This window comes from Blennius ocellaris, assembly GCF_963422515.1.
Source record: "Blennius ocellaris genome assembly, contig: SCAFFOLD_91, whole genome shotgun sequence".
NCBI lineage: Eukaryota > Metazoa > Chordata > Actinopteri > Blenniiformes > Blenniidae > Blennius > Blennius ocellaris.
Window position 1 is genome coordinate 74267 of NW_027662172.1, and position 12264 is coordinate 86530.

The following is a 12264-nucleotide window of genomic DNA, read 5'->3' on the forward strand; positions in this document are numbered from 1 at the left end:
TCATTGATATCTGGTTAGGGTTAGGGTTAGGTCGCTCACGGCCAACCATGAGCCACTTGCCGGCTGAAGGGGCGGGGCTTCCTCTACCTGTGGGCGACGGTGCTTTTCTATGACACCACTTAATACTTGCAAGGTTGTATCAGAGATCTTTTTCTGAGTATGATGTCTTTTTGTACTATCGGTGCGTCCATCTTAGATCCAGTTTTTATAAACTAGCAAAGTTCCTTTGAGATTTCTGTAACGGTTGTTGAGTTCTTTTCTCATTCAGAGTCCTGGATTGGTCTCCTCCTGGGTACAGATGGTGCAGCTGGTTTGACTGCCCCACAACATTTCACTCCTTCAGCCTATCATATACTGGGCTCAAAGCTTCAAGCTGTCTGGTTGTACTTGAAGTTCCCATCAATCAAGTCTTGTCACGTTATCAGAACTGAATATGACAGGACTTTACTGATGAATGCTCATCCTGATCTGCCAAACTAGCAAAAAAAAAAAAAATGTATAGAAATCAAATGAATCTCATCATATTCTATAGATTTGAGCTTGAATAGCTCACATTTAAAGTGTCTCCCTAGTCTGTGTGGAGTGAATATGTGTGTAGAAACTTCAGACCATACTTTGGATTCCTGACACTGACGGGTGGATGAGATCTCTGACATGTTGTGTCTGGCTCCGGTCTCCTGCTGCTGCTTCCTCCTCCTCCGGCTCAGTTTTCTTCTTGATTCCTACAGAAATACAGAAACTCGATCCGCCTGCAGGCCCATGTCTTCAGGAGGGAGCGACCATGCCATTCAAGGGAGAAGCAAACCCACAGGAAGGTGGAACCAGGTGGGTTTCTACTTCTCTTTGTTTAAATCTCGCCCCAGTCGTCAGCGGACACATTAGAAACAGATGAGTTGAGTGTTGGTGTATTTAAACCCACTAATGAGGTGTTTGGTTTGGCCGCTTCGGTGGCTCGGGAGAAAGACAAATTCACCCAGCAGCTGCTGCTGCCAGAAGCAGCTGGAGCAGAGACGGAGGCGTAGTGAGAGGAAATCCTCACATACTGTAATCTGTTCAGAACATCGCCCAGCACTGTGGGCGGCGAGGACACACATGTCCAACACCTGCAGCAATTTATCTCACATCCCAACGGGCTTCAAGGCCGTGGAAAGAACTTAATGTACTCAAGCTACATCCTGGATTTTACAGACGATAAGGCCCCATCTACACAACAATCTTCCAAGTGACAAAGCCTCTCAAAGTTCTGCGTTCACACGGCAACAGCAGAGACACTGAAAACAAGACCACAAAGGGGTGCTGTAGGTGTTTCTGCAATGAAACTGCACTCATGCTTGCCAAGAACAATACGCCATGAACATTAAAACAATGGAGAGTACCCAACATTTGTGGAGAAAAAGACAAACTGGATACTATTATAAGTGAATCTCAAGTATCAAACTTCCAATATTGACAAGACCACTACATACTGGGAGTCATGCCCCTACGGAGGCTGCCATGCCCCTACGGAGGCTGCCATGCCCCTACGGAGGCTGCCATGCCCCTACGGAGGCTGCCATGCTTGTTCCTCGCACATTAGCAGAACAATTATTGACCACAGCAGTGGTGTGCATGACCAACAACAGTACCAAGTAGCCTCCGGCGGTTTCTGCGAGGAGTCAGAAGCGCCAAAGAAAAGTTCCACCGTGGGAACCACTTTGAAAAAGTGACGGTTGCAGGGATTCCGATCGCCACTGTTTGTGTCAATGGACATGCAAAACACAACAAACGTTTTGTGGTTACACTTGTTTTTGTTGTTATGTCAACGGGGCCTACATCAGATTTTTTTCACTTGTTTGGCTGCTTATGCAAGTAAAGTAAGCCACAAACAAAGCAGATACTATAGGACAGGACTGGACAAATAAATCCTGGGTAGTCCAGCACTCTCCTCACATCCTGAACCAGGTTGTTGCAAACAGCTGGTATTACACTAAGTAACTGTCCCAAATGGAAGTCGAAATCCAGCTTGAGTGTGAACCAGTCGTGCAAAACTAGGCTAAAACATGACAGATTATTTCAAAATTAAAATTCAAAATTTCATGTGTTTGCAACAATTATGACCTAATGAGGCCGACAAATCCGTGCAGACATACCATCTTTTGTTGTGATTTTGTAAGATGTTGTGAAAATCAGAACAACAAGAAACACACATCAAAAGTCCTTTATTAATCAACATGTGAAATCTGACTTATTTGGTTGATTCGGGAACTTTTAACAAGACAAGGTTTCAAGTGAAAATTCATTTTTGCGTTTCCATGGCATGATTTTAATAACAATGTCTGTTGTCATGGAAATGGAAACATTGCTGAATATGATGTTGTTTTCATGTACGACCACTCGTTGATGCTGTTGGTTGTTTTTCTAATTAAATGACACACATGCACAGAGAACAATACGCTATAAACATTAACAATAGGAGTACAGACAGACAGACCTTTGTATGTTTTATAGTTGAGATTCACCTCTAATAGAATCCAATTTGTCAATTCGTCTATAGGAATGTCGAGTACTCCCATTGTGTTAACTGTGCTAATTGTGTTTAAAACATATTGTTGCAACAGCACCACCTTGTGGCCTGGCATGCTAACTACATTGTTTTTCAGTGTTTCTGCCTTTGTGGCGAGCACAAAGCTTTTCTTAAATGAAAGAGGCATTGGAACATTGACTCACTGCAGCCTGTCTGACTGTATATGTAAACAAAGACAAAACGTACTGAATGTCGGCCTGATCCAGCAATTAAAATGATCCTGAACAAAACTCTTGAGTTTTTATGCTTTAAATTTGCAGATCAAAAATCCTTAAAAACCCTCAGTACTTTCCTTCAACTTTAACAAATTAAGGTTCAAGGTGACTTCCGCTCATATCCCTTTATGAGTGTCTCACCATTTGTGTGCTTCCCCCTGTATTCAACAAGAAAATAACATGTACAAGTTGTTCAACCTGGGGTTTGGCGCCACCTTTTGGGGCTGATAGAGTTCACACTCTCGGTCCGATTTCTTTTCTGGCTTGTTGTTGAGATTGTTCAAATTAGACTTGTACATATCAAAGTAAACCAGAATAAGAAGTATATAGATTCTAAAGCAGTCCTGGGAAACAAAGTAGGATTCGTAAAATCGTTGGATTTTATGGCACGAAAATTCTGGCAAAAACTACACGGCAAGACACACATGACAGTTCCGTTTAAAAAGGAGTGAAATTAGCAGCTTAGCTAATTAGCAGCTTAACATTCGTAGCTACCTTATTTAAACATTAAAAATCTGAACTGAATACAAAGTTCAGTTTTAATCCGTTCCATAGACATGGAGGAGTGTGGACCTCCTGAATACTACAGCCAGAACATAATAACTAACGATGTACTTTTACTACCTGGACCTATTGCAACTGTTACTATGACAACAGGGACTCCTCCCCCTGTTGATAGGTGCAGCTAATAATGACCAAGAAGCTGGGCAATGCAATACTAACCCCTTGACTGTGGGCTGTAGCTTTAATCCATAAACATACATGTTAATATCATGGTCACATTGATAATAATTAGTTTTCTCTAAATGAAATCATTACCAAGAGAACAGAGGTCTGATAACAACCCTTTAAGTGTATTCTCTAACAACGCTCAGTTGTCCTCATACATCGAGAATATCATTTATGAAAAGTACAAAATGAAGAATTGTCAAAGACAGATTTTTACTGAATGCGTACCCATGGCGACAAAGATCATTCGACTGTCTTAAGTATTTTGGAATTGTTGATCAAAGTTGCTGATAATGACCCGATGAGCAGACTGAGAGGTAGAACAAGGTCCTAAACTCTGTACCTATGGGACTGATAAGTACGACAGTTTCACTGATATCATATTATATGGATATTTAAGTACTTTACTAAAGATCTTATGGTGTTTCATTGCACCTGCAGCTTTTGCCACATCTAAAGTTTATCTAAGTTTTTTTTTTCTCTCTACAGTTTCTCTTCCAATGAGAGATTTGTTTTTTTCTGAAATCTCACTGAGACTAACTGGTTAAGAAAAAGAAGAGTAACTTTCAGAGGACCCGTCACATGTTCCTCCAATGAGAAGACACTTGAGGCGTCCTGTTCCGGATGTTTCCACCGCCATTGTAATTCACGCTGGCGGGAGATAAACGTACCAGACTGGAAGTGAAGATAAGTTCTGCTTTCTCAAACCATCAATAAGATTAAGGCCACATTTACACATAACTGGGTATTTACAAAAAAAAAAAAAAACATTTCCCCCTCTACACTTTCAAAAAAATCTTCATTTACATGGACCTAACCCTAACCTGGTTCAAAGTGACTATGAGCAGCCAAACCTGTAGGGGGTAGTGTAACGAGAAGCATGAAGCCTTGATAGCCAATCGGAATCCTGGACAAAACAATGACGCCACAAATTGTGCAAGTTATTTGCTGTTTGGCAGTAATGATTCACGGTTTGTTGGTTTGATCCAATACAGAGGTGAAGCTCCTTCGAAACATGGTGGGTGTATATAAAATGCAAAACCATCCATTTTCATAAACACTGGTCACACACAAACATTAAATTCTGTGTCTTCCTCTCGACATGCAATTTTTAAATCTCCACTTTGCCTGGACTGTTCAGATATCGTTATATCTGACTCATAGTTGCGTTCATCTGTAAAATCAAGGCCTAAACGCAGACAGACATCACTGCTTTGTACTGTAGATACACGGTGACATGTAAACGTGGCCTATAAGAGTTCTTCTTATCTGAGCTCATGTTGCCTTCCAGTTGTCCGAGGTACTTGAGGAAGTTCCGAGTTGAGGGAAGAAGTTCTAAATAACAAACCAAAATCTAAGGTTTTGAATTACAAATTTGAAATTGAGAAATGGAATGATCTGGAACTGAAGCCCAGAATCTGGGAATATCCAGGCCCTGGGAGATGAGAGTCGAAGGAAGGAGTTCCTCCTCACAACCCTTAGATCTGATATATTCTTTCAGTCAGCAGAAGCACTGAAGGCGTTACTGAACTAGAGGTAAACGTATCAGAAAACAATTCCTGGATGAAGAGTTCTAATCAATATTAAACATGTTCCTTTTGTCCTCAGAACTCAGACTTTTGAGATGTTTTTGCATTATCAAGCCGTCAGTGACGACCATTGATATGTTGAAGTGACCATGCACTCAAAGTTTCATCAGACCATGACAGAAAAACCAACGCCCAGTATCTCAGAACAGGAAAGGTCATTGAAGACAGAGGTTGAACATAAACAGTCTCAGGTTCCAGAGGTGCTGCTCACAACCACGCAGATACTGTCTGTGGCCCGGTACCAGCCAAGAACTTCGTCTTTGGGTGTTTCATTCCTTTGAGTTCAACCAGGGTTTAGATTGGTTCCCTTTGTCTGGCTCAACTGGGGCATCTTCAGGTTTCCATGGTAACCGGAAATGATAACCAGCAATACCAGTTTTCTCTCGCCTGCTACTTCGTACAGCTTGTTCGTCAACCATCCTTTGTCTTTTCTACGCCAAGAATTTGTGATTGTTTTCTAACCAGTGTTGATATGAGATCAAGTATCAATGAGGCAGTCTTGTGTCACTCTTTAGGAGCAGCAGGTGAGAGTAACTGACTCCAGGTAGGTTGTTTCCAGGGGCTTTGGGCTTGTTTATCAGCGATTGAAGGATGAATCTTGAAGGATTCTCTTGGCACAGGCAGCGGCAGTTTGATTTTTACGCTCAGTTCACAAGCTAGTGAGCATCTTTACAAACAGCCACTGATTGACTGTTGGGTCAGTCTGTGGCTCTGGACCTCGAAATGAGCGCTTGTTTTGTTAAAGGAGTCCACGGATATAGAAACTTTCCTAAGAAGAACCTTCAGCAGGGTTTCCTTAGGTTTCTCAGAAGTTTAATTCAGTGTGGACGTGGTCTTTGCCCTCCCAGGCTCCTCCCCCTTCGCCTGAAAACCCGCCCTCTTGTAGGATGCGATTCAGGATGCTGAGGAGACGCTGGTGGACGTCCCTCCCTCTTCCTGCTCCTTCTCCTCCTCCTCCTCCTCCTCCTCCTCCATCTGCTTCTGCCTCCAAGACGCCTCCCTCCATTTCCGAACACTCCTGCACGGCTCGCTGCAGTTCCACCTGAGAGCGGACAACACACTGCTGAAATCTAAAACCACCATCTTCAACCTGTATTTCATACATTTTAGTTTGTCAATCATCTTGGATTCATTTCTTATAAATAATCCCTTGAATGCCCAATGCTTAACAACCTGTTTATAGAGAACGGTCTGAGGGAGCGAGATTGTTTCTCTGTCCATCTGCTTGAGTGGTTGGATGAAGATTTGAGCCCCAACAACAACAAAATAAAATATAGCAAAATGAGTCGGACGTGTTGGTTCAGAACGTGATCAAACACATTGAAGTCTGAAAGAAAAAAATTTCACTTTGGTAAAAACCAAAAAAGAATCTGGCACAAAGTCAAAGCTGTGGGAAAAACTGAAGAGATACCTAAGAAGGCTCAACACAACAAATTCCATATTATGAGCATCAAAACTCCTTCCGGCATTTATTGAGATCTGGATTTTATACACCCAATTGAATTGAAGAAAAATTATAGGTGTTGTTCGTCGCTCAATGAGAAACACATTTTCTTCTTCTCACATCATCAGCCTGTAAAGACTTTTCAGTTTTCATTCAAACTTGAGTGGATTAAAGTGGAATATCAGTGGTACCTGCAGCGGGAGCCCTGCTTTGGCGCCGAGCAGTGTGGGAGAAAACCAGGGCCTGAAAATCTTCTCACAGATCACCTGCAGAGGGCAAAATGAAGATAGAAGATAAAAAGCACTGAAATGGGAGGAGCTTGTTTATAAAAGGAAGAAAACAACACAGAAGAGATTAATTGTGGATTTAAAGTGAATGAAAAAGATGAAATGAAGCAAAGTAAAGAGGATGAATGAGGAAGAGATCCAATGATTTATCGTTATGCAGATGATGCCTCGCTGTTCAGCAGTGACCAACACGCCACCACAAAGGGCTCTTTTCTTCCTCTGAGGAGGATGATGGGCAGGCAGGGGGTCCGTAGAGGTCACCAGATGCCCGCAGCGCCTCGGCCTATCAGAGAGCGGCATGTCATTGACGCGTCGTCATCATGTTGTCGGCATGTCAACCTGCACCGGTGCTCCGGTCCACTCTTCACTCATCCTCATTGTCTCGTCTCCGTCTTTGTTCTTTTTTCTTTGTTTGTCTTTTCTTGTCCATCAAACTTCTTTTCACTCTTCTCCAGTTTCTCTGACATTTTAACTTTTCTGTGTTTTCCCTTTTTTCTGGGAGGAATCTTTTCATTTGCTTTATTCATTTTTGATACTTTGGACATTTATCACACATAGTAACCCTAAATATTATAATCTGGTGGTATAGTTTATATATGATATTTTTATACTCTTTGTTTGAGCCAATATAACATTCTGCAAAGGAAAAAAAAATATGGTAAATTTTGTATTTCTGGAATCAAAGTAAAAATTAAACTACAATTAAAAATGTTTTTTAAATCATGCAAAAACCTAAATTATGCAATTTGTCATTTAAAATGTAATAATTTTCAATACAAATGAAATTCTAGTGATTATTTTAGAGTTTCAGTTGTATAACCTCTGTATAACCTATAATCATATATACAAGAGAAAGATTTAAATCCATTCAAGAGCATCAAAATACATTATTTAGAACTTTATGAAAGCCATCTTAACCTTTAATTCCTTCAGCTCTGTTGGGCTTTTCTATTTTCTCTATAAAAACACATTGGAATGACTGTAATGTATTTAAAAATGTATTTTTTTAATAATAACAAAAAATTCCTTCAACTCTTTGAAATCCTCTTTTTCACAGTATTTTGGTCATTTTTCAAATTTGCACAAGCCTTTCTCCTGATTGATTCTCCAGCTTTCATTGTGTTGGATTTACGCTTTTCTTCCCGTCATTTGGCATTTGTCTTCCAATCTGTCCCGTCGTGTCTCATCACTCCTAAAAAGTCGTCTCGTCTTCCTCCACATGAATGGAGGTTTCTGCTTTCATCACACACTCGATACCTGAGCTGTGAGGTGATGAGAGGCCATCGTCATGGCGACGAGATGTTCGGCCTGCTCGTCTCTCGGCCAGACGGCCTCAAACCAGCCTCCAGGTGCAGGTTACGGCCAATTTCAGCATTTAAAACTATTAAACTATTATATAATAATATAATATAATACTAAACTATTAAAAAGCATATCTCTGCATTTTTAAAACAAATATCTTTACCATCCATTACATCACAGTTTGAATTTATACACCATATTTAAGTTAAATGCTTTTACGAGAATGGTGGTTCACAACCACAGCTAATTCAAAATTACATGATTTTATGAATCTAGTGTTGGTTAATTCATATTATGAGTAATAAGTGGGGAATTCTAAAATTTGAAAATGTGTTATAAAAAAAAAGCACCATAATCTTTCTAAAGTAATATGTAGAAATTCAACAATTAGTAATAATTGAACAAAAACATAAAAAGTTAATAGAATAGAATAGAAATACTTTCTTAATCCAAGAGGGAAAATCTTTAAATTTATATAAATAAGAATAGGTAAAGTACAAATAAATACATTTTATATAAAAAAAAATACTAAAGTAGAAACATTTTGGACAAGGAGAGAAAATCCACATTCTCTATAAATAATTGTCTTTATTTCTACTATATTCAGCTCAGTGTCAATTATACATTATAATTGAATACACGGGAATACAATATGCTTTAAATAATGTTTTAAGTGTAATAGTGTAAATATTAGTTTGAAGTTTGTCAGAAAAATTTCCAATTTCTAGACATTTTGTTACAATTTTTTACTTGCAATTATTAACCTAGTTTATTCAGTTAATTTGTTTGATAGTTATTCAAAAGTTACATTAAAATTGTAATGTAATAATATAATAATTGCATTGCCTAATATTATTCTAATTAGAATAACTCCTTTAACTTTAGAATTATTACTGAAACTGAATTAATAATCCAACTTGATTATTAACATGTTTTTCATTCTTTCAATTATTAAAACTTATTTTGTTTCTATATTTCAAGCCATATTTTAAAATGTATTCTGATATTTCTTGAATTGATTTTTTTTGTTGGGTTAGGGTTGGAATGCAAAATGAAGCGAAACTTCATGTGAAATCTTTGTAAAAAGTTGAAGTTGAACAGATGTGAGTGCTCAGTGCTCCTGCTTTCCTCTGATCAGCAGCAGAAGGAATCAAACCATTTCTCATAAGAAATGTTGCCACTAAATGTGCATTTTAATGATTATTTCTATGAAGTTAGACAATTGAAAGTCAAAGTGAGAAAAAGAAGAAAATGTGCTGTACATAAAATGTGCTTTCATAATGATTACAAATCGTTATAAACATAGTCACAGTCACTTAGCAGGAATTTTTCTGATATTTCCGAAGCAGAAAAGAAGACAAATCATCAGACTAAATACATTTTTACAAACAATTAAAATATATTTTTAAAGAAATATAGAAAACTATTTTTACTATTTGATGGAAAATAGAAAGAAACATCTTTTCTAACTAGATTGTTTTTTACAATGTTGGAGTTTGACTTTGAGTCCTGGAAAACCAAAGCTGCTTCTCCTCCTTCTATTATTATTAATTAATCAATTCATTTATTAATTAATGGATTAAAAGAAAAAAGTTTCATTTGAAAACAAACTTTAAAAACATTTTCTTGACAAACCAAAAAAAAACCTTTTTGAGAAACCCTCCGTCCCGGCCTCCTGCCCCCCCCCCCCCCCCCTTCACATCCCCCCACCTTCCCTCAGCCTCTCACACCCCCCTCCCCTCCCCCCCTCCCCTCCCCCCCCCCCTCACCTGCAGGTTGGAGTTCCGGCGCCACCGGCTGCAGCGGTGGGTTTCAGGGTCACATCGGGACGAGCAGTCGAAGAAGTTGCAGTCATCGTCGCTGCTGCAGTTCTGGTCCAGGATGTCTCTCATCTTGGGCTCGAAGAAGGCCATGTCCACGTCGATGGCCACCACCTCACAACACAGATCACAAACACTGAATACCTTCACTCTGGGTCCAGGACATGAAGGACGTCAAAGAACATAAGGAAGTAGAGGAAATGGAAGAACAAAGCGGAGGTGAAGGACATGGAGGAAGTTGAGAACATGGAGGAAGTTGAGGACATGGAGGAAGTTGAGAACATGGAGGTTGTTGAGGACATGGAGGAAGTTGAGAACATGGAGGAAGTTGAGGACATGGAGGTTGTTGAGGACATGGAGGAAGTTGAGGACATGGAGGAAGTTAAGGACATGGAGGTAGTTGAGGACATGGAACTTGACGACATGGAGGAAGTTGAGGACATGGAGGTTGTTAAGGACATGGAGGTTGTTGAGGACATGGAGGAACTTGAGGACATGGATGTTGTTAAGGACATGGAGGAAGTTGACATGGAGGAACTTGAGGACATGGAGGAACTTGAGGACATGGAGGAAGTTAAGGACATGGAGGTTGTTGAGGACATGGAGGAAGTTAAGGACATGGAGGTTGTTGAGGACATGGAACTTGACGACATGGAGGAAGTTGAGGACATGGAGGTTGTTAAGGACATGGAGGTTGTTGAGGACATGGAGGAACTTGAGGACATGGATGTTGTTAAGGACATGGAGGAAGTTGAGGACATGGAGGTTGTTAAGGACATGGAGGAAGTTAAGGACATGGAGGTTGTTGAGGACATGGAACTTGACGACATGGAGGAAGTTGAGGACATGGAGGAAGTTGAGGACATGGAGGTTGTTGAGGACATGGAGGAACTTGAGGACATGGATGTTGTTAAGGACATGGAGGAAGTTGAGGACATGGAGGTTGTTAAGGACAAGGAGGAAGTTAAGGACATGGAGGTTGTTGAGGACATGGAGGAAGTTAAGGACATGGAGGAAGTTAAGGACATGGAGGTTGTTGAGGACATGGAGGTTGTTGAGGAAGGGGACTACATTGAGGACACAAACCAAAACTCACCGTCAGGTCCTTCCTGATGGCGAAGTTCTCCGGTTTGATGTCACACAGGTGAAGCTTGTGCGTGAAGTCGTTGTCGAAGTGCCAGACCATGTCCAGGAAGCTCAGTGCAATGCGGTGCACCATCTCCCGGGTGGTCCACCTCCCACGGGCCCCTGAACCAGCCTGGCCCCGGTCATGATCCGGCAGCCCGGGAACCGCCACATCGTCCAGGGAAAAGATGTTCTGGTCCCAGGCGTGGCCGGCAGAGAGGTACTCCACGGCGTAGAAGTGACCACAGGAGCCCAACACCTTGGCCACATGGGTGCTGAGGTCCTGCAGGACTCTAGAGGGAGGATGGAGAATTCAGGACTGCCAGGTTTGTTTACGAAGACAAGTAAGGTGTCAATTCGTATAGAACCAGCCAGATTTAGGACATTAAAAAACGAGCTCCGTTGGTCCCAGTAAAGAATCAAATAATAACCATGGAAGACTAAAGGCCGATTCATTCTCCATCAGAACAAGATGAACATTTGGCTCTCTGGGGTCCTGGGGGGGCGGTGACGACTTTGGCCCTAAGCCTAACCCGGCAACATGTTGAAGGCATTTTCTTCAGACTTAGAAAGGTTAGAATAGAATAGTTAGAAAATAGAATCTGTGTAAACTGTAAATATTGTCATTAAATGTGCCGTATAAAGTGATAACATGTCACTTGGTCACTCTTCTGGTTGGTTGAGTTCTGCAGGGTATTTACAATGTAGAAAGTGTGTGTGGCTCAAAAAAGATTGCAAACTGACTTAGGGAATCATTCCTATGTGGTACGAATCGGTGTCAAACATGAAACAATTCAAACAACCATGACAAATGATAGGAGTGTTGGATCAAATAACCTTGTACGCCACTGGTTGCCATGGTGACACGTGGCGTTGGTGGAGGTAGTGAACAATGGTTTTAAACTTGACTCTGTTTTCACGTCATTCCTCAGCTGGAGGAAACTGTGAGGGTTACCTGAGGAAGGTGTACTCCTCCTGCTGCAGCAGCGACCACAGCGACGCCAGCTCCGCCCGGGAGTAACTCTTATCTCGCGTCTTCAGCTTCTTCCCCCAGAGCCTGGACAAAGAGCTGCTGCTGTTTGCCCCTCCCCCTTCCTCATCCTCATCTTCCTCCGCTAACCCCAAAGAGTTCCGTACCTGAGGTTAAGAGGAAACCATGACAAGCGTCTTCGCTCAGGCCGTCCACACGA

General features: G+C 41.1%; 1 protein-coding gene across 1 annotated transcript in view; it reads right to left on the reverse strand.

The window, feature by feature from the left end:
• Positions 1-2202: 2202 nt before the first annotated feature.
• dipk1c (divergent protein kinase domain 1C) overlaps positions 2203-12264 on the reverse strand; it is a 38746-nt gene continuing 28684 nt past the window's right edge. The window contains exons 5-9 of the mRNA XM_080521620.1: positions 12030-12211; positions 11046-11367; positions 9899-10063; positions 6732-6806; positions 2203-6138 (exon numbers count right to left, since the gene is read on the reverse strand). Coding sequence (XP_080377746.1) covers positions 5902-6138; positions 6732-6806; positions 9899-10063; positions 11046-11367; positions 12030-12211 — 981 coding nt within the window. The 3' untranslated portion in view covers positions 2203-5901. The remainder of the gene's footprint in view (positions 6139-6731; positions 6807-9898; positions 10064-11045; positions 11368-12029; positions 12212-12264) is intronic.